Below are 23,173 nucleotides of genomic sequence, written 5' to 3' on the forward strand. Positions count from 1 at the left end.
TACCCTAGAGGTCAGATTTCAGACAAGTGCCAGAGGATGGATTTCCAGCAAGTTCTGCCAGTGCAGTGCCATAGTGACATCTCTGCTATCCAGTAAGCCATCACCATCATCATCAGCAAGTCTGACACCTCGGGAGCAGGGAGTGCTTCTTTGGACGCTCCATTTCAGCCCTAGTAGCGGTGGTTGCTCTTTGTATCTGCTATTCCTGTATTCTTTACAGTTCAAGAGCTTGGCTGCTAACCAAAAAGGTCGGCAGTTCTACTCTGTCCTAGAGGATCACTATGAGTCAGGATCGATTCAACAGCAACGGGTTCTTTTTCTTTTTTTTTACTTCCTACTAGCCAGGCCCACCAAGAACTGGTAAGTGAAAATGAAGATGATCCAGGACAGGCAACGTTTGGCCAAGATGGAAAGATCAGAGACAGTAGTGGTGTGTGATGCTGGTTTGTGCTGGAGCTGGCTCATACCAGCTTGCAAGAGCTAATGTAAAATTTTTTAAGAATTTTTAGACCCAGTGGTTAAACAGAGCCATTATTAAAAATTAAATGTTACAAACTTACAACCACATAAATCTTATTAAAACAAAGGTAATAAATATTAAAAACTCATTAATTCCTAATTACTTTACTACATTTTACTATCACCTGTGCTCTTTAGGTTATTTACATCTGTTCTATCTGTTTGGTAGAAATACTATATAATGGTAATATCTGAGCATCTTTTCCCAAATCTCTGCATTCAGTGATGGCTTGTTAGTAGTTTGAAAATGGCCATGGTGGGAGTATTTACACCACAGAAATTGGCAAACTCTATACATTAGGACTTTTTTCCCCTGAAGAGCCAATTGTTAAACATTTACCACCACACCACTGCCAGACAGGGATACTTGTAAGGAGGAAATCATAAAAAGGAAGGCTGTCTACGGAACTGAAAAGTGGAGTTAAAATGAAGGAAAAAGAAAGTCTACTTATTTCACAATTTCATGGAGAATTCAAAGAGAAGGTAGGGCTTGAGTGAGGCTTTCAAAGATGGGTAGGAATCAGACAGATGGGAGGGGAAAAAGGAAATGGCATGGATGGTAGTGGGCTATGTGTATGTAGGGATGTGAGTAGAAGGAATGCTAAGTAAGCATTTCTTGGAGATGAAAGCATCTGCAAACATAATTAGGCACATTATTGAGTAGCTGGTGTCTAACAATTCTACAGTGTGACTAGGCAGCACATTCCTAGATATTCACCCAAGGTTATTTCCCAAACTTCAGGGTGTAGAAGAACTAGTAGGGGTTTTTGTGTAAAATGTAGGCACACAGGCCATGCCCTAGAGATTCTAATTCTTTAGGAATACAGTGGGTATTTTTAACAACTATCCCAGGTAATTCTAATGTAAGTGTCCATGGCAGAACCACACACTGAGAAAAACTGATCTCAAGACTGAGGAAATCACAGGAAAAGTAGAATCTTCTTGGGATTGGAAAGAAATGTGAACCCAAACTTTTGGAAATCATGTTAAGGAAAACTGCTGTGTTTCACTTTCTACAATAGCTATGTTCATGAAAAAAATGTGAGGTCATATTTTAAATGGCCTGAAGGCTTACTATTTAAAAGAAATCGTAGTGAATTTCTTGTCAAGTAAATAGCCATTCCCTTGCAAATCATCAATGTTCATATAGCGAATGGGCTTTACAAGGTACATCTGTGGATTAAGGTGAATGATGTTAGTTATACTTCCTTGAGATTTTGGAATTAGTGACCCATGAGTGTTTCTCGTACTGAGTGGATGTCAGTTAGGGCTTTACTTAGGAAGACAGTGTCCTCATCAAAAAGAGATAATCAATGAAAGTATGTGTAAAAATATAAAGTGATATGTGAATGTAAAAAAATGTTGTTAAATATTACAATTAAAAGGGACTCTGATCTCATAACCAGAGATTTTTTTTATGGTTGGTAAATTGCATACTTTGAAATGAGTAGGTGTTACGGATAAAGAAAGGGAAATATCTACATCACAACAGGGAAGAGTAAGTCAATTGAAAGAAGTTAAATTGATTAAGACAAAGAATGGGTATATGTAATCTGCTAATGGTACTTCATAAGTAATGGTAATTGCCAGAAAGGATCAATTGAAGGCAGAACCCTAAACCCTAAACACATTTGTATAAAATTTCAACAATAAGAAAAAAGAATCCTTTGGAAAGGAAATGAAGACATAAATCAAGCACTACAAAAAAAATCATATACACATTTCTTTTTCTTTTGAATTAAGAAGGTTTATACAAATTTGTCATCATGAACAAAACAAACTATAGATTGATAATTACCATAAAGCTTTATTGATCCAGAAGAATTTGCCACTGAAAATGAGTTACTATATAACTCTACTTGTGATCATAATCATGCCGCAATTTAGATTTATTGTCTACCTTTACAATTAAATAATAAAATGTTCTAGGGGTTCGTGACACTGTAATTATTGTTAATTTAAATGATTTCATTTTTCAAATACCTTTCTTAGAAATAAAAAGTATAATCATAAACCATGCTAATTTCCATTCCTAAAATTTTTTTTTACATCACAGGTTAAAATGCATTAATTTCAGGAATAGTTTTTGCATCGATATAATTGATAACATTTTTAAAAAGTAGAAAGTGATTTTTAGATACAAACTATAAACTCTTATAAAGCACAGAAGTGCACTCTCAAGGTGTTAAGGCACTTGGGGACACAGGACTCCTCCTTGTTTTCTTAGCTTAGAGCTTAACCTTAAAAGACTCCTTCAACCTTTTGACAGCGGAAAGGTCCCCTATTCCTTCAGGCCAGTTGTCATGATCTGTTAAGCAAATGGAAAATCATATGTCACTTGTTAGCCAACCAATCAGTGACAGCCCCTCACCTCTGAAAGTCAGTCAATCAGGAACAGATTCACATATTTAAGATTACATATATGGCTACACACACACGCGCACGCGCACACACACACACACACAAACACACATAGATATTCATACTGAGAATATTTTTCAGGGTTCAAATTCTACCAACTTACGTGCACACACACACAAAATTTTAATATATAAAGCTAACTTATAAAGATACTTAGACATTTTCTGCAACCAGGAACATTTCCTTTAAAAACCATATGATGAATATAAACATTTTGCACACTTTGATATTGTTAAGAAAAAAGCCTTCTCCCTCAAGTAACTACTTAACAAATTTTGAAAACCTGAACATGAAAAGTCATAAAGTTGGTGACTACTCTTTTCTTGCCTGCTCACCTGGTATCGTATATGACTGAATATACAGAGAATGGCCCCCATCCACTTTCACTACCTGTCCGGTAATGTAGGAAGCTGCAGGAGACAGCAAAAAGCATACCAGGGAGGAGATCTGGAAACAGAAACACACACGGGCGTATGTAAAAGCTGATACTCCCCAGTTTTCGCAGCTTTGCATTCCTGAGTAAACACATCTCAAAGCACATGATTGCAACATGAAGCCTACAGTATGCATGGGCCTGAATAGGATGGTACCCAGACAACTACCTTTTTCTATTTGAGCATCATTAAAATCAGTTATGTGACTGGGGGCGGGGCGGGTAAAGGCAGCAAGATATGAAGAAGGAGACTTAGCACTGAGTAAGTTACCCAATGTGAAGAAGCCAAGAGCGAACACATCTCAGACAATTCAGTTCCTTCCGCACCTTTCACTGCCTACCACAACCCCAGTTTTTATCACTAGCATGTATGTGCCTTTTATATTTTGGTCTCTGTGATAGTCAATGTGACTGTATATTAATAAACTGCCATTCTGGATTGTTCTGTTCATGGTCCTGTCAGGCCAAAGCCCAGCAACATAGACTTAGAAGCTTTCTACAAGAGGGACTCCAGAGTCCCATTGCCGCACCTAAAAATACAGAGAGTGAACTGATGAGTTCACCAACATCTATTCACAAAAACAAAGAGAAAGAGAAAGCATTTCCCTGAATGTAAAGGAACTCTGAGGAGGCTGTTGGCACACGTAAAGTTTCTCAAAGGGTGATCCCCAAACTCCTGTTTTAGAATCCCTAGTGGTGCAAACGGTTAAGCACTTGATTACTAGCCAAAAGGCTGGAGGTTCGAACCCACCCAGGAGCACCTCAAAAGAGAGGCCTGGTGATTTGCTTCTGAAAGGTCAAAGCCTCGGAAACCCTAAGGGTCAGTTCTTCTCTGCATACATGGGGTCACCATGAGTTGGAAATGACTCAACGGTAACTAACAACAGGGATACTAATTGACACTCTAGATTCCTAGACCCTGCTTGAAATCTTCTGAATTGTAAGCCCTGGGGTGGAGGCCCAGAATCTGCAATTTAACAAGCTCCCAAGCAGGGCTGGGACTAGGGTGAGGCAAACAAAGTGCCTAGGGTACAGCATTTAAGGATGTCCTCACTCTCAGGGTTGTGCAAGCACAGAGTCACCCGAGAGTGAGTGCCTCCTTAAGTTTTGTGCCCACTCCTTGCTTGCCTTACCCCAGTCCTGACCCTGTGCATAGGACTGTAGCCATAAGTATTTACTTACATGGCTATGCCCCTTTGAGACACTGAGACTCTGGAGGCATAGCCTTCTTTCCAACCTTACATCTCAGTGGATAGCAGAGAACTGCACTGGCCAACAGAGGCTACGAGCCACATGTGACTAGTAAAGACTTGCAAAACGGCTAGTCCCCTTCTACACTGGCTTTGTGATGTTGGAGCTGGGACTCTGCAAACTACATTTCTGCTTTGTCAAATGGTTCTCTAAGGCTTTGCCAATGGGGGTGCTTGAGAGAGACTGCAAGGCTGGAGGAGGAAGGGGAAAATGCTTCTTTGTGTCTGCTTCCTACGTGCTCCCTGTCTGAGGCTCTGTAAGCGTCACCCTGCAGCACTTCCCCACTCTGGCAGTGGCAGCCCTTTTCTGCAGCAGCAGCTGAAGCTTGCCTGCAGTTTTTCCAGTGCCCGCAGAACCAGTCTCACCATCTCCCTCCAAGACAAGGTCATTAGCCGGCTGGCCCCCACTCCTCAGAGGTCTGATTTTCAGCTCCCTGGGTCCCATTCCCTGGAGCCTGGGTGGTGCAGTGGTTAAGCATTTGGCTGCCAACCAAAAGGCTAGTAGTTCAAATCCACCAGCCGCTCCTTGGAAACCCTAGGGGGCAGTTCTACTCTGTCCTATAGAGTCGATAGGAGTCGGAATGACTCCATCGCAACAGGTTTGGTTTTTTGGTTTGGGACCCTCCCCCAAGCTTTTAGGTTTTACTGATTCCCACCTCTTCCCTTTGTTCTGCAGCTGCTTCCTGCAGTTGCTAACTCTGTGAAACCTTGTTGTTAGCCACCACTGAGTCTGTCCTGACTTACGGCAACCCCATGCACCGTAGAACAAAACGCTACCCCATCCTGGGTCATCCCCATGATCCGTTGCAAACTGGACCACTGTGGTCCCCAGGGTTTTCACTGGCTGATTGTTTAAAGTAGATTGCCAGGCCTTCCTTCCTAGTTCATCTTAGTCTGGAAGTCCTGCTGTAACCTGTTTAGCATCAGAGCAACACGCAAGCCTCCCCTGACAGACAGGTGATGGCTGCACAAGAGGTGCACCGCCAGAATCGAATCGAGTCTCCTGCATGGAAGGCAAGAATTCTACTACTGAAGCACCAATGCCTCATCTGTGAAACTGTAGTGTCCTCTTTTTATTCTTTCAGTTACCTAGTTAACATTCTTGTATTACATTTTCTGTTAAAATAACCAGAGTTGTTTCTGTCCCCTGACTGATGTTGAGGCTGATGGTAACAGCAAGAGATGGAAGCAAAGACAGAGAGGAACTGAGTTGTGTTAATGGGAGAACATCAGGGTCTGGATGAACAACTCTTGCTCCTAAGAGTACACCTGAACTACATACTAGCTTCTGTGAAACCAAAGTCCTGTGTTTGTGTTTGTTCCTGGGTCCTGAGGCCTCGTTTAGTGACTATTCCTATGTCCCAAGAGACCCGGCTGGGTAACTGTTTCCAAGTCACATTCCTGTAACCTTTAATGGATCTCCTCCATTTCTTAGGTCTCCCTGAGAAAATGTGTTTGTCACAACAGAATAGGCTTAACACGATGGTTGCAATGATCACATCCACCTACAGGTGCAACGCAATTGATTCTTATTCCAGAGCTGGACCATTCCAAAGCTAAGGTTCTAGTGAAGTTGTGAACACCTGCTCTTGCAGCTCCACTATGCCTTTTAAAAACAAAACACAAACATTACAGTCACATTCCGCCGAATATTTCTCTCCGTTACGTACGCTGACAAGTGTGCCAATGACCGGACAGAGCCCTGGAAGAGCATTCTGCTTATAAGTCTATATCTTGTTGAGTCTTTGACTAAACAATGAGGAAAGAACTGGGTCCTTCAGTATAAAAGCAAAACCAAGCTATCTGATAGTCAAAGAAATTTCACATTGCTTGGGCCCACTGAGGTCCCCCAAATTACCATGTGTATAAGAGAAATGCTTCTAGGAGAGGAAAACAAATAAATGGGTGATTTTGAGGGTTACAAGTATGTAGTTATTTTTTAAATCAATTTTAGATTAACAAGGAATATGAAATTCATATATTATGCTAAAAATATTATGAATAGAATTTCTAGACATATCAAAATTTAAATAAATCCATTTTCAGATAAAAGGTTCAAAATATTAGGTCTGCATCAGTATAGGGTCTCTTGCAGAAGGTACACAAATACTATGGCTTAGAAAATTCTGATTACAAGATCCTCAGAACAAAGTACAGGATAATTTATTGTGGAAAAATTAACTTATGAGACTAACCAGGAAAATTTTTCTTTCAAGAGTAGATACAAAGACATTTGAAATCAATAAAAGACATAATTTAGCAAATGTTGCTGGACTTCCTTTAATGTTTCTTTTAGTGCAGGCCGGCTGGTGATAAATTCTTTAAGATTTTGTACATTTGAAAAGTATTTCACTTTTTTTTTTAAAGATATTTCATTGGGTAAAAATTCTGGGTTGCCATTTTTTTCTGTCAGTACTTTAAAAGTAAAGTATTATAATGACATGTGCAAAGACCTGGAGTTATAAAACCAAAAGGGAAGAACACATTTGGCATTTCTCAAACTAAAGAACTGAGGAAAAAATTCAAGCCTCGAGTTGCAATAGTGAAAGATTCTATGGGCAAGATACTGAGTGATGCAGGAAGCATCAAAAGAAGATGGAAGGAATACAGTCACTGTACCAAAAAGAATTGGTGGACATTCAACCATTTCAGGAGATAGCATATGATCAAGAACCAATGGTACTGAAGGAAAGAAGTCCAAGCTGCACTGAAGACACTGGCAGAAAAACAAGGCTCCAAGAATTGACAGAATACCAACTGAGATGTTTCAACAAATGGATGCAGTGCTGAAATGCTCACTCATCTATGCCAAGAAATTTGGAAGACAGCTACCTGGCCAACTGACTGGAAGAGATCCACATTTGTGCCTATTCCAAAGAAAGGTGATCCAACAGAGTGCAGAAATTATCAAACAATACCATTAATATTATACACAAGTAAAATTTTGCTGAAGATAGTTCAAAAATGGTTGACAGGGAACAGCCAGAAATTCAAGCCAGATTCAGAAGAGGATGTTGAATGAGGGATATTATTGCTGATGTTAGATGGATCCTGGCTGAAAGCAGAGAATACCAGAAAGATGTTACCTGTGTTTTATTGACTATGCAAAGGCATTCGACTGTGTGGATCATACCAAATTATGGATAACATTGCAAAGAACGGGAATTACCAAACACTTAATTGTGCTCATATGGAACCTGTAGACCAAGGTCTATGGTCAAGAACCACAGACCAAGATGCAGTAGTTTGAACAGATCCAGGGGATACTGTGTGGTTTAAAGTCAGGAAAGGTGTGCATCAAGCTGTATCCTTTCACCATACTTATTCCATCTGTATGCTGAGCAAACAGTCTGAGAAGCTGGACTATATGAAGAAGAATGCAGTATCAGGATTGGAAGAAGACTCGTTAACAATCTGTGATATGCAGATGACACAACCTTGCTTGCTGAAAGTGAAGAGGACTTGAAGTACTTCCTGATGAAGTTCCAAGACTAAAGCCTTCAGTATGCATTACACCTCAACATAAAGAAAACAAAAATCCTCATAACTGGACCAATAAACAACATCATGATAAATGGAGAAAATATTGTAGTTGTCAAGGATTTCATTTCACTTGGATCCACAATCAACACCCATAGAAGCAGCAGTCAAGAATCAAATGATGCACTGCACTGGGAAAATCTTCTTCAAAAGATCTCTTTAAAGTGTTAAAATCAAAGATGTCACTTGGAGGACTAAGGTGCACCTGACCCAAGCCATGGTATTTTCAATCACCTCATATACATGCAAAACCTGGACAATGAATAAGGAAGACAAAAGAAGAACTGATGCCTTTGAATTATGGTGTTGGCAAAGAATATTGAACATACCATGGACTTCTAGAAGAATGAACAAATCTGTCTTGGAAGAAGTACAGCCAGAATGCTCCTTAGAAGCAAGGATGGCAAGACTTCATCTTGTGTTCTCTGGACATGTTATCAGGAGAGACCAAGCCCTGGAGAAGGATATCATGCTTGGTGAAGAGTCAGCAAAAAACAGGAAGAACCTCAAACAGATGGACTGACACAGGGGCTGCAACAGTGGGCTCAAACACAGAAACACTTGTGAGGATGGTACAGGACCTGTTTCTGTTCTGTTGTACATAGGGTTGCTATGAATTCAGAACCAACTCGACGGCACCTAACAACAACAACATCATCTTCTAATTAGCATTGTTTCCAACAAGAAATGTGCTGTCATCCTTACCTTTGTTCTTCTGTATAGAGTGCTGTGATGGTTAAGATTGTGTGTCAACTTGGCTGGGCTGTGATTCTCAGTGTTTATATGTGATCACTCCCATGACTGAATCTGCTGTGAGCAGCCAATCAGTTCAAAAGGAGTTTCCTTGTGGGTGTGGAATGCATCTGAATATAAGCAGACGTTCTGGCTTTTTGCTCGCTCTGGATCCTGTGGCTGCCACCTGTTCGTCTGACCTCCTGTTCTTGGGACTTGAGCTGATCTGCCAATCTTGGGATCTGTCAATATTCACAGTCTGTGAGCAAGAGCCCTGCTTTCTGACCTGCGAATCTTGGGTTTGCCAGCCCCTGTGGCTAAGTGAATCTGGAGAAGCTTCTATCCTAACCCGTGGACTTGGGACGTTCCAGCCTGTATGATCACGTGAGCTGTTTCTTTGATATAAATCTCTCTATATATATATTTATATGCTTTAGTGGTTTCGCTTCTCTAGAGAACCCAGCCTAAGAGATTTGGTACCAAGAGTGGTTCTCGAGAAACAAAATTTAAGGATGAGTTTTCTAAATTGGTTCTCAAGTCTGATTAGTCTTAAAGATGTTGATGAGTCTGCTTCCATCAGTGAAGACGGTACTGCTAATCCGTGGTGTGAGGTGGCGATACAAATACACAAAATATCACTACCAGTAGATCAGGTATTGGTGAAAGGCAAAGCTCGGGGTGAACATGAGTGATATTGTTCCACAGTTTTGTCAGAATGAGAAGTATAAGGAAGCTGGTTGGTTGGTCCTACTTGCGCTAGACAAACTGGTGAAAGAAAGAGACGTGCTCAGGGCTTCAGAGTCAAAGCCCAAGTGACACATAAATGACCTCAAGGCTTCCACTTATGCTTTGAAAGAAAGCCTTGTTTCTTGTGGTAACAGAGCTGAAATTGCCAAAAACCAAACCCAGAGTCTTACTGTAAGAGTAGCTGAATTACAATGCCAGCTCAATTGCCAACCTTGAGAGGTGTCTGAAGTTAAAGTAAAGGCATTGATTGGGAAGAAATGGGATCCTGAAACTTGGGATGGGGACATATGGGCAGATAATCAGGAAGCTGGGGACACTGAGCCCCTAAATTCCACTGAATCACTCCTGCCAGCAGAACCACTTCCATATGAAGAGATTACTTCATGTTTGTCTGCTAAACCACCTTGTCTCTCCACTCCCATCTAATGAGATCAGCCCTAGCCCAGCTGCCTCTGAAGAGCCATTGCCTGAGTTATTGCCTGGGGCATCACTTGTAAACAAGACAATGCTGAATGTTCTCGAAACAATTCCACACTACTGATTCTGGCTTCTAGACCTATAACTAGACTTAAGTCCCAGAGGTAAAGTACAAAGTGTGATCCAGGAGGAGGTATACTACACTCCAAAAAAACTGCTTGACTTTTCTAATGTGTACAAACAAACCTGGGGAATATATGTGGGAATGGCTATTAAGGGTATTGGATAATGGTGCAAGGAATGTAAAGATGGCTTAGTCTGAGTTTATTGATATATGTCCACTAAGCACAGATTGTTCATTCAATGTTTCAGCTCGAGAAGTTAGGAAAGGATCTAATAGTTTATTTGGCTGGGTTGCTGAAACATGGATTACAAGGTGGCCTACACTAAATCAAGTTGAAGTACCAGACCTACCTTGGTATACTGTAGAAGAAGGTATCCAAAGGCTTAGGAAAGTTGGCATGCTAGCGTGAATTTATGAGGTTAGACTCACAGACCCACACATGGAGTGCCCAGAGGACACATCTTTTACCACAACTGTGAGGAACAAATTTATGAAGGGAGCTCCAGCATCCTTGAAGACTGCTGTGATTGCTATTTTATGTAAGTCAGATTTAACAGTGGGAACTGCCCTAACTGAAGTAAGACACCTTACTACAATGGGGCTGATTGGACCCTGTGGTAGTAGGGGCCAACTGGCCACACTCAATCGACAAAGATAAGGTGAGTGTGGTTACAGTAATGGACAGTGGAGTCAAAGCAGTAATCAGAATAGTCTGATTCATATGGACTTATGGCGCTGGCTACTTAGTCACGGTGTCCCTAGGAGTGAAACAGATAGGAAATCTACTAAATATTTATTTGATCTATACAAACAGATGAATTCTAGGTCAGGTGAAGAGCAGTCTAAGTCGAATCGCCAGAATAGAGAGTCACGGTCCCTCAACCAATTCCCAGATTTGAGTGAGTTTAAAGACCCACAACCTCTTAAATGAAGGGGAGGTTGGGTCTGCTTGAGGAAAGACTCCAATAAACTGCCAAAAATTTTTACCGTTAATCTTTCTATCAGCCTTCCCTAAAGGGATCTACGGCCTTTTACGAAAGTGACTGTTCATTGGAAAAAAAGAAAATAATCAGACTTTTTGGGGATTACTGGATACTGGCTCTGAACTGACACTAATTCCAGGAGACCCAAAATGTCACTGTGGCCCACCAGTCAGAGTGGGGGCATATGGAGGTCAGGTTATTAACGGAGTCTTGGCTCATATCTGTCTCACAGTAGGTCCAGTGGGTCCCTGAACTTATCCTGTAGTGATTTCCTCAGTTCCAAAATGCATGAATTGGAATAGATATACTCAGCAACTGGCAGAACCCCCACACTGGATCCCTGACAAATAGAGTAAGGGTTATTATGGTAGGAAAAGCCAATTGGAAGCCATTAGAACTGCCCTTACCTAGGAAAATAGTAAACCAAAAGCAGTACCATATTCCTGGAGGGATTGCAGAGATTACTGCCACCATCAAGGACTTGAAGGATGCAGGGATGGTGATTCTCACCACATCCCTCCCTATTCAACTCACCTATCTGGCCCATGCAAAAAACAGATGGATCTTGGAGAATGACAGTAGCTTATTGAAAACTTAACCAGGTGGTGACTCCAATTGCAGCTGCTGTTCCAGATGTAGTTTCATTGCTTGAGCAAATTAGTACATCTCCTGGTACCTGGTATGTAGCTGTTGATCTGGCTAATGGCTTTTTATCCATACCTGTTTCAAAGGACCATCAGAAGCAGCTTGCCTTCAGCTGGCAAGGCCAGCAATACACCTTCACTTGCCTTCCTCAGGGCTACGTCAACCCTCCAGCCCTATGTCATAATTTAGTCCGCAAGGACCTTGATCACCTTTCCCTTCCATAAGACATCACACTGGTCCATTACATTGATGACACTATGCTGACTGGACCTAGTAAGGAAGAAGTGTCAATGACTCTGGACTTACTGGTGAAACATTTGCGTGCTAGAGTGTGGCAAATTAAACCCACAAAAATTCAGGCACCGTCTACCTCAGTGAAATTTCTAGGGGTCCAGTGGTGTGGGGCATGTCAAAATATTCCTTCTAAAGTGAAGGATAAGTTATTGTATCTGGCCCCTCCCACAAGTAAAAAGGAGGCACAATGCCTAGTGGGCCTCTTTGGATTTTGGAGGCAACACATTCCTCATTTGGGTATGGTACTCTGGCCTATTTATCAAGTGACTCAAAAAGCTGCTAGTTTTGAGTGGGGCCCAGAACAAGAGAAGGCTCTGCAACAGGTTCAGGCTGCCGTGCAAGCTGCTCTGCCACTTGGGCCATATGATCTAGCCAATCCAATGGTGCTTGAAGTGTCAGTGGCAGTTAGAGATGCTGTTTGGAGTCTTTGGCAGGCTCCTATTGGTGAATCACACCGCAGACTCTTAGGATTTTGGAGCAAAGCTCTGCCATCCTCTGCAGATAACTACCCTCCTTTTGAGAAACAACTTTTGGCTTGTTACTGGGCCTTAGTAGAGACTGAATGCTTAACCATGGGATATCAAGTCACCATGTGGCCTGAGCTGGCCATCATGAACTGGGTGTTGTCTGACCCACAGTCAGAAAGTTGGATGTGCACAGCAGCACTCCATCATTAAATGGAAGTGGTATATACGAGATCGGGCTGGAGCAGGACCTGAAGGCACAAGTAAGTTGCATGAGGAAAAGGCCCAAATGCCCATCGTCTCCACTCCTGTCACTTTACCTTCCATCTCCGTCTGCATCTATGGCCTCATGGGGAATTCCTTAAGATCAGTTGACTGAAGAAGAGAAAACTCGTGCCTGGTTTACAGAAGGTTCTGCGTGATATGCAGGCACCACTCAAAAGTAGACAGCGGCAGTGCTACCGCCCCTCTCTGGGACCTCCCTGAAGGATGGTGGTGAAGGGAAATCCTCTCAATGGGCAGAACTTAGAGCAGTGCACCTGGCTGTTCACTCTGCTTGGAAGGAGAAATGGCCAGATGTGAATTATATACTGATTCATGTGCTGTAGCCAGTGGTTTGGCTGGATGGTCAGGGACTTGGAAGGAACATGATTGGAAAATTGGAGACAAGGATTTATGGGGAAGAGGTATGTGGATAGACCTCTATGAATGGGCCAAAGAAGTGAAGATATTTATGTCTCATGTGAATGCTCACCAAAGGGTGACCTCAGCAGAGTATGATTTTAAGAATTAAGTGGATAGGTTGTCACGTTCTGTGAAAACCAGTCATCCTCTTTCCCCAGCTACTCCCGTCATTGCTCAATGGGCTCATGAAAAAAGTGGCCATGATTGAATCTGCTGTGAGTAGACAATCAGTTGAAAGGGAGTTTCCTTGTGGGTGTGGACTGCATTCAAATATAAGCAGACGTTCTGGCTTTCTGCTCGCTCTGGATCCTGTGGCTGCCTCTGTTCGTCTGACCTCCTGTTCCTGGGACTTGAGCTATCAGCTTACCTGCTGATCTTGGGATCTGTCGATATTCACAGCCTGTAAGCAAGAGCCCTGCTTTCTGACCTGCCGATCTTGGGTTTGCCAGCCCCTATGGCTATGTGAATCAGGAGAAGCCTCTATCCTAATCCACGGACTTGGGACGTTCCAGCCTGTACAATCAGGTGAGCTGTTTCTTTGATATAAATCTCTCTCTCTATATATATATAATACGCTTTACTGGTTCTGCTCTCTAGAGAACCCAGCTGAAGACAAGTGTCTTTTTCCTCTGGCTGCTTTTAAGATTTTCTGTCTATCATCAGTTTTAAGCAATATGACTTTAATGTGCCTTGGTATAGTTTTCTTCAAGTTTCCTGTACTTGTGGTTCATTGAGTTTCTCGGATCTTTAGGTTTACGTTGTTGCTAGTTGCCATCACTTTCATCAAATACGGAAAAATTTCAGACACTTTTCTGTAAAATTTTTTTCTGTCCTCCTTTGTCTTCTCCTTCAGGGCTTCCAATCACACATATAATTGTCTCACAGTTCACTGATATTTTGTTCATTTTGTGTTGTCTTTTTCTACGTGCGTTTCATTTTGGATAGTTTCTATTGCTATGTTTCCAAGTTTGCTAATCTTTTCTTCTCCAGTGTCTAATCTGTCATTAATCTCATCAAGTATATTTTTCAACTCAGAAGTTTGATCTGGGTCTTTTTTCATACCTTCCATGTCTCTATTTAACATGCTCCATCTTTGCTCTAGTTTCTTGGCATATAGAATACAGTCATTACAACTGTTTTAATGTCCTTGTCTACTAATTTTATCATCTGTGTCATTTCTGAGTCAGTTTTGATTGATCAATTTTTCTCTTCATTGTGGGTGTATTTTCCTGCTCTTCTGCATACCTAGGAGACCTGGTGTCACAGTGGTTAAAGGGATCAACTGCTAACCAAAAGGTCAGCGGTTTGAAACCACCAGTGGCTCCACAGGAGAAAGATGTGACAGTCTGCTTCTGTAGAAATTTACAGCCTCGGAAACCCTGTGGGGTCACTATGAGTTGAAATCAACTCAATGGCAGTGAGGTTTTAGGTTTGCACACCTGCTAGTTTTTCATTGGATACCAGACATTGTGATTTTTTACCTTGTTGAGTGCTGGATATTTTTATATTCCTAAAAATATATATATATATTTAATTTTATTGTGCTTTAGGTTAAAGTTTACAGTGCAAATTAGTTTCTCATTCAAAAACTTATACACCAATTGTTTCCTAACACTGGTTGCAATCCCCTCAATGTGTCAGCACTCTCCCCCTTCCCCTTTACACCCCAGGTTCCCTGTATCCATTCATCCAGTTTTCCTGTCCCTTCCTGCCTTCTCATCTTTGCTTTTGGGCAGGTGTTGCCCATTTGGTCTCATATACTTGACTGAACTAAGAAGCACGTTGCTCATGTGTGTTATCATTTGTTTTATAGGCCCGTCTTATCTTTGGCTGCAAGGTGGGTTTCGGGAGTGGCTTCAGTTCTGAGTTAGCAAGGTGTCTGGCGGCTGTAATCTCAGGGGTTCTTCCAGGCTCTGTCACACCAAAAAGTCTGGTCTTTGTGTATTTGAATTTTGTTCTACATTTTTTTCGCCCACTCTGTCCAGGACCCTCTATTATGATCCCTGTCAGAGCGGTCGGTGGTGGTAGCCAGGCACCATCGAGTTCTTCTGGACTCAGGCTGCTGGAGGCTGTAGTTCATGTGATCCATTAGTCCTTTAGACTAATATTTTCCTTGTGTCTTTGGTTTTCCTCATTCTCCTTTGCTCCGGATGGGATGAGACCAATAGACGTATCTCAGATGGCTGCTCGAAAACTTTTAAGACCTGAGATGCTACTCACCAAAGTAGGATGTAGAACATTTTCTTTATGAACTATGTTATGCCAATTGACCTAGATTTCCCCTGAGACCATAATCCCCAGCCCTCAGCCCCAGTAACTTGGTCCCTCAAGGTGCTTGGATATGTCTAGGAAGCTTCCAAAACTTTCCCTTGGTCAAGTTGTGCTGACTTCCCTAGATTGTATGCTATCTTTCCCTTCAGCAAAATTAACACTTGACTACTATCTAGTTAGTGGTTTCCTCTCCCCACCACCCCTTCTCGTAACCATCAAAGATTGGTTTTTTGTGTGTGTAAATCTTTTCTTGGGTTTTTTATAATAGTGATCTCGTATAATATCTGTCCTTTTGTGACTGATTTATTTCACTCAGCATAATACCTTCCAGATTCACCCATGTTCTGAGATGTTTCACGGATTCATCATTGTTCTTTATCGTTGTGTAATATTCTATTATGTGTATGTACCATAATTTGTTTATCCATTCATCTGTTGATGAATACGTAGATTGTTTCCATCCTTTTGCTATTGTGGATAATGCTGCAGTGAACATAGGTATTCAAAGTCGATTCATGTGACGGCTCTGAATTCTCTAGGCTATATTCCTAGGAGTGGGATTGCTGGATCATATGGTATTTCTATTTCTAGCTTTTCAAGGAGGCGCCGTATCATTTTCCATAGTAGTTGTACCATTTTATATTCCCACCAACAGTGAATAAGAGTTCCAATCTTCCCAAAGTCTCTCCCACATTTGTTATTTTCTGTTTTTTTGATTAGCGCTAGTTATGTCAGAGCAAGATGGTACCTCCTTGTAGTTTTGATTTGCATTTCTCATGGCTAATGATTGCGAGCATTTCCTCATATGTCTGTTAGCCTGAATGTCTTCTTTGGTGAAGTGTCTGTTCATGTCCATTGCCCATTTTTTAATTGAAGTATTGGTCTTTTTGTTGTTGAGGTGTTGAAGTATTCTATGTTGCTGTTCTTGTTAGGTGCCGTCAAGTCAGTTCCGACTCATAGCGACCCCACGCACAACAAAACGAAACACTACCTGGTCCTGTGCCATCCTCACAATTGTTGCTATGCTTGAGCCCACTGTTGCAGCCACTGTGTCAATCCTTCTCATTGAGGGTCTCCTTCTTTCTTGCTGACCCTCTACTTTACCAAACATGATGTCCTTCTCCAGGGACTGATCCCTCCTGATAATATGTCCAAAGTATGTGAGACGTAGTTTCGCCATCCTTGCTTCTAAGGAGCATTCTGGTTGTACTTCTTTCCAAGACAGATTTGTTCGTTCTTTTGGTAGTCCGTGGAATATTCAATATTGACTATACCATCGAAGTATTCTACAGGTTTCAGTATATTCCTATAAATATTCTTGAGCTTTGTTTTGGGATGCTATTAAGCTACTTGGAAGAAGTTTGATCCTTTTGTGACTTGCCTTTAAGCACTGTTTAGTGGGACCAGAGCTGCTTTTAGTCTAGGGATACTTTCCCCTACTATTGAAGCAAGACCAAGGTTTTCCAGTCTAGCTGTTCAGTTATGAAGTTTTATATATTGGATGCTGGGAACAGGCACTATTCCAGGCCCTTTGTGAGCTCCAAGCACTGTTCCTTCTAATCCTTTCAGGTGGTTCTTTCCCCATCCTAAGGTAATTGTCTCACATGCACGCACTGATCAGTATTCAGCTCAATACTGGAAAGAGAACCTTTGCAGATCTTCAGGTCAAGTTCTGTATCATTGCAGCTGTCTCTTTGCCAGTATTCTGTCCTGTAAAGTCGAGCCACCTTGACTTCTCTAGTTTTCTGGTTCTTTCTCTCAACTCAAGAGAGACAGCCAGTCTCTGCCTCAGTTCCCCTACCTGAGTTACGATCAGGAAATTTTCACCAGGCAGTAAACCGGAGTAATCTAACGGCTTGTCTCATTTGTTTCCTGTTTTTCAGGGATTACTGTTCTTCGTTGCCTGATATCCAATGTCTCGAGTCATTGTTTTGTATTTTTTGTCCTTTTTTTTTAGTTGTTTCAGGTAGGAAGTTAAAACCTGTCCCTGTTACTCCATCTTGATCTGAGGTGGAAGTCTTGACCCATCTTGGTTTGATAAAAAATGAATATTAAGTCAAAAAGCAACTTGAAGAAGAGTATTCAAAATATAATTCCATTTGTGTTTTTAAATAAGCATATAAACATACTCACGCACGTAGGTAAATACATCATTTTTTCAATTTGACCAGAAACTTTAAACTTAGGAGAGTGGATTGGGATGGGCAAGAACAACAGACTTACTTTTTCTATATCTGTACTTCCTTTGTTGAAAAGAAAGCAAAATTAATAAACAAACAAAAACACCATCAGGATAAACACTCTTAAACTAACTGCTTAGCGATTTGTCTCCAGGTGACATTTCAGGAGGTTTTTAAGTTTTAAAAATTACCAATATTTTCTACCTTTTCTCAAATGAATACATATTATTTGTATAATATTTTTTCAGTGCCTGATATCTGATGGTGCAGAAATAAAACCTTCCCTATTGCCTCTTAAAAATCCAATTCCTGGCTTCCTAAGAAATGGGAAAATACAAAAGATACTACATATACATATATGAAAGGATGCTACACTTCACTTAACTCAAAATAAACGAACTACACCCTCTATGAAGGACATAGGCAACATCTATCAAAATTACAAGGGCACAAGTTTTTTAACCCTGCAATTACACTTCTTGCAATTTAGCTCACATGCCATATGCTGTATATATAATGTTAATTACTGCAGGTGTTTTGGTTGTTTTCTTTTTGTTTCTTCTGTATTATTTATTTTTGTAATAACAAAAGGTTGTGAACAACCTAAATGGTTATCAATTGGAAAATAGTTGAATACGATATAACTTATTTATGGTTTATGCAAAGGCATACTATGTAGCCATAAAAGATAATAAGAAAGTGCTTTAGATATTCTTAAGAAAATATATCCAGGATATATTGTTCTTTTGAGAACAGTAAGATATAGAACAGTGTTTATAGTATGCTACCATTTTTGTAAAAAAGTAGAAGAAAAAATACATATATACTGAAAAACTAACAATGGTTGCCTGTGAGAGTAGGAAATGCCTGAAAGAACCTACAATCTGAACCGACTTTATTTCTCCCGACATAGTAAGAAAGGTAAGTAAGTAAGTAAAGAATAACAGACAGGAAAAGGAAGTAGAGTGACATCATTTTGCCTGTCCTGTAGCCTTTCCCTGTTTTTTGTCACAGCACCTTGATTTTCATTTGAGGAGGTCTCAGTCCATGTCCAAGTACATTTGACCCCACTCCCTCAGTCCTCGGCTGAGCATGCATAGAACAACCCCCTTCCCACAGTATTTGGTTGATGGCTGGGCACATGACCCAGGTAGGGTCAGATAGTGAGAATTCCCTGTATAGCTCTTGCTGGTACTTTTTTTTTTTCTGGAACTATTTGAGAAGCACTCTGTTGTCGACTAGAGGGTTGATCTCTAGCTACCGCTAGTTCTCTTTGCCGTATGTGGAGAGAGCCCCCCCCGAAAATGAACGTGAATGCGAGGCAAGTAAAACCAAGAGGCGAGGCAGATCCCGCCTGAACCTAACATGTCCCACATGCAGGGTTCCACGTGCATCAGAATTACCTGGAGGGCGTGCAAACCCAGACTGCTGGGCCCCATCCCCAGAGTTTCCGATGCACTCAGTTCGGGGTTGGGTTGGAGAATTTGCATTTCTAACAAGTTCCCAGGTGATGCTAATGCTGCTGGTCCAGAAACCACACTTTGAGAAGCCCTGTCTTGGATTTAAGGAGTGCTGGTGATACAGTGGCTAAAGCACTTGGCTACTAACCAAAAGGTTAGTGGTCCAAGCTCACCAGCTGCTCCACGGGAGAAAGATGTGGCAGTCTGCTTCTATAAAGAACTACAGCCTTGGAAACCCTATGGGGCAGTTCTGTTCTGTCCTATAGGGTCACTATGAATCAGAATCTACTCAATGGCAGTGGGTTTTGGGCCCTGGATTTTTGTTTAAGCCTGTTCAAATTTTATCTCTACCCAATACGACTGAAAGAAAAACACAGGAAGTACATAGGGGGATGGAATTTGCTTAGTGGAAGCACACCCTCTGCTTAGAGTGGGATTAATTAGAAGTACAAAACCTTAGAAACTTTTGGAAAAAATTTCTGGGTTATTTGTTAGGAGTAACAATTTAGCAGTCCAGTCTAAAACTGAACAGTTATATTCATGATAATCAAATATAAATTAACACACAGATTAGTTTCATTTCTACATCTTAATGAAAAGGCTGTTCCCAAATACTAATGCCTACTTTAGTAACATCTAGATTAGGACTACCTGATAAAATATAGGACACCCAGTCAAATTGGAATTTCAGATAAACAAACAAAAATTAGAATTTTGGAATCATTTAGCATAAGTATGTCCCATGCAATGTTTCGGACATACTTATGCTAAAGAATTATTTAACTGGGCATCCTGTTCTTTCTTTTCTTGGTAAATCTGGCAACCCTAATCTGAATGGGTATGTTTTAGAAGTAGGTTTTTAAAGCTCAAATAAAGGAAAACGCTAAGCACTGATATCACAGCTCACTAAAGGTATCAGTGATCTTGAATCAAGGAATTTTCCCCACCCCACTTCCCTACATTCAGAGGGCAAAACCCCCAAACAGAGGAAGAAATATATAAAAACACTTACGCAGCATTTGGTATTCCCTGATCAAAACTGGCAGTGATATTGACAATAGATCCTCCATGCTTTTTCATCCAGGAGTTGTAAACTGTAGGATACAGTGACAGTCCTATTAGAGTACTGACGCCCTCTAATCCCATCCCACTATGATGCCTACTTGATATGTTTTTAATTTTATTTTACGTTTCTTTTTTATAAACATCCTTATTGAGGTATAATTTACACATCATAAAATTCAACCTTTTTAAGTGTACAATTTAATTATTTTTAATAAAAATACAATGTTTTGCAACCATCACCATAATCCTACTTTCGGACATTTCCATCACTCCAAAAACATCTCCACTTGCCCTTTTGCAGCCCACCCCAAGCTCAGGCAAACACTCATCTCCTTTTTGTTTTTATAGACTTGTCTTTTCTGAACAGTTCATATATGAAATCATACAATATGTGTTCTTTTTCGTCTAGCTTCTTTCACTTAGCATAATGTTTGTGAGGGTCATCCATTCTACATGTCAAGAATAGTACAGCAATAAGAATGATCCTCTGTCCCTAATGATTATGGAAATGCTATACTTTCCCTGAGTGCAAGTCCCTGGGTGGTAGAAACTGTTAAGCCCTTGGCTGCTAACTGAAAGGTTGGTGGTTTGAGTCCACCCAGAGGCACTCGCAAGATAGGTCTGGTAATCTGCTTCTGAAAAATCAACCACGGAAAAACCTATGGAACATAGTTCTACTCTCACACACATGAAGTCACCATGAACCAGAATCAACTCGATGGCCACTGGTTTGGTTTTATCTCTCTCTCTCTCTCTTTCTCTCCCTCTATGTACTACCCCTAGACCACCTACCAGAACTTTTTGTGCAAGGAAGAAATAAAGTTCTATCTTATTTAAGTGTCTTTTTTTTTTTTTTTTTTTTTTAAATAAAAAGAGCTATGGAGAGGGTTATTTACTAACTAGATAGTAGATAAGTATTTTTTTTTTTTTTTTTTTTAATGGAGTAGCCATTTCTGTATCACAACTAATACAGAGCTTTATACTGCTAGTTAGATAAAGATGAAGGCTAGGAATGTTTGCAAGACCTCTGACTTAAAGATACAAAGACTATAAACCTAATCCATGTTAGACTTAGGGTTAGACTCTTTGGGACAGAGTTATAAGTTTGTAAGGGAATCCTTAAAACCCAATTTCAGGAGTTTAACACTACTGCCTATAAAACGTAACCTTTAATCCAAAGGCTATGCATACAAGCTAAAAGTTGTTAGTCAGAAAGTGTCAGGACTCTGTCGCTGGTATTCTCCCTGAAGACCTGACTGAATTAATAAATTGGTCCTTATAATAGATGAACAGATTCACTTCTTTAAAACAAAGTAAGTGAGAGTTTTCTCTAATTTTATGAACAACTTTGTAGCTAGATCTTTGTACATAACTCCTACTTGCCCTTAATGTTACATAAATTTGCCCTCACTTTGAAACGACTGAACTAGCTCCTACTCGCAATACCTTCTTCATCACAATCACCTTCACTTGCTGTACATGCAGCTTGGAAATCATTGAAAAGGCTTTGAGCATCTTCTTGCACTAAAGTAAGGCTAAAGAAGAACTGTATGCACCTACTTTGACTTACCTACAAATTCTTAAGCACACAGGAACAGATCTTGTTTGTAACCCAGGGACTGCCTATATAAATCCTTAATCATTTTTTTATGATAAATCCCTAAAAATAAGATGATAAGATAAAGGATACTCATATTTTACCAAATATTGCCAAATCATTGTGCTAACTTACATTCCTATACATGTGTGAGAAAATCAGGGCAGTAAATGTTAATACCGGAGGGATTCTGGGTCCCTAATAATTTCTTTCAGGGTACTCTGAGATCTCTAAATAAAGACACCTTGATTTTCCAGGTTGTAGATCATACTCGCCTACTTTGCACATATAGAAGGTGCCCATCAAATTGGTTTCAATCACAGCATGCCAACCCTTGGAACTGATGTGTTCAGCAGGAGACAGGAACTGGCCTCCTCCGTTGTTTACCAAGATATTGATCTTACCATAAACATCTAAGGTAGATTTGACCAAATTATTCACCTAAAGAAAAACATTGAAAGTAAACTGGTCAATAACCTAACCTCCTACTTGGACTGACTGCATACTCTAGGGGAATAAAAAAGCTTGTAGTCTCTCAAACTGCACAGTAATTCCGTGTACCACAACAAATGGACATGAATTCAGCAATGAATAAACCTAGAAAATTCTACACCAATGAATAATTTACCGTGTTACAGTGGTTAAGTGCTACAGCTGCTAACCAAAAGGTCAGCAGTTCGAATCCACCAGCTGCTCCTTGGAAACCCTATGGGGCAGTTATACTCTGTCCTAAAGGGTCACTAGGAGTTGGAATTGACTCAACAGCAATGAGTTTTTTTTGATGCAATATCCACAGATTATAAAGCTAAACTTGCAATTTTGAGGACAAGATCTATCCAAGGGCCTGAATCCACCTCTAAGTGGGGCAAGCATCAGTCATATTAATTTGTGAACTACCAGCCCAGTATAACGTATAGTGATGAAATCACATTAAAATGAACATTAAGAAATGACTTAAAGGAAAATCCTTGGATGGTACAAACTAAAAGGCTGGCATTACAAACCCACACAGAGGCACCTCGCAAGACAGGCTGGTGAACTGCTTCCAAAAGGTCAGAGCCTTGAAAACCCTATGGAGTAGTTCTACTCTGGACACAGGGGGTCGGCCATGAGTCAGAATCAACTCAATGGCAACTAACAACAACAGCATTAAAAAACATACAGCTAAACGGTGTAGGTATAGAACCTTCTAATGGAGAAGAAGGCAAGGCGATACCAAGTAATAATAGACTGCTTCAAACTTAGAAAGATAAGGGTAAATTTCATGGTAACCAAAAAGAAAGTTAATAAACATATTCATAAAATAAAGAGGAAAAACATAAAGTCTCAGCAAAAACAAAACCTACA

The 23,173-nt window shown here is 40.6% G+C and overlaps 1 protein-coding gene across 1 annotated transcript in view; it reads right to left on the bottom strand.

Moving 5' to 3' along the window:
• Positions 1 to 2,321: 2,321 nt before the first annotated feature.
• PECR (peroxisomal trans-2-enoyl-CoA reductase) overlaps positions 2,322 to 23,173 on the bottom strand; it is a 29,024-nt gene continuing 8,172 nt past the window's right edge. Inside the window, exons 4-9 of the mRNA XM_023731193.1 lie at positions 22,102 to 22,267; positions 20,177 to 20,258; positions 6,133 to 6,229; positions 4,860 to 4,996; positions 3,276 to 3,514; positions 2,322 to 2,827 (exon numbers count right to left, since the gene is read on the bottom strand). Coding sequence (XP_023586961.1) covers positions 2,748 to 2,827; positions 3,276 to 3,514; positions 4,860 to 4,996; positions 6,133 to 6,229; positions 20,177 to 20,258; positions 22,102 to 22,267 — 801 coding nt within the window. The 3' untranslated portion in view covers positions 2,322 to 2,747. The remainder of the gene's footprint in view (positions 2,828 to 3,275; positions 3,515 to 4,859; positions 4,997 to 6,132; positions 6,230 to 20,176; positions 20,259 to 22,101; positions 22,268 to 23,173) is intronic.

Source organism: Trichechus manatus, unplaced genomic scaffold (genome assembly GCF_000243295.1).
Source record: "Trichechus manatus latirostris isolate Lorelei unplaced genomic scaffold, TriManLat1.0 scaffold00041, whole genome shotgun sequence".
NCBI lineage: Eukaryota > Metazoa > Chordata > Mammalia > Sirenia > Trichechidae > Trichechus > Trichechus manatus.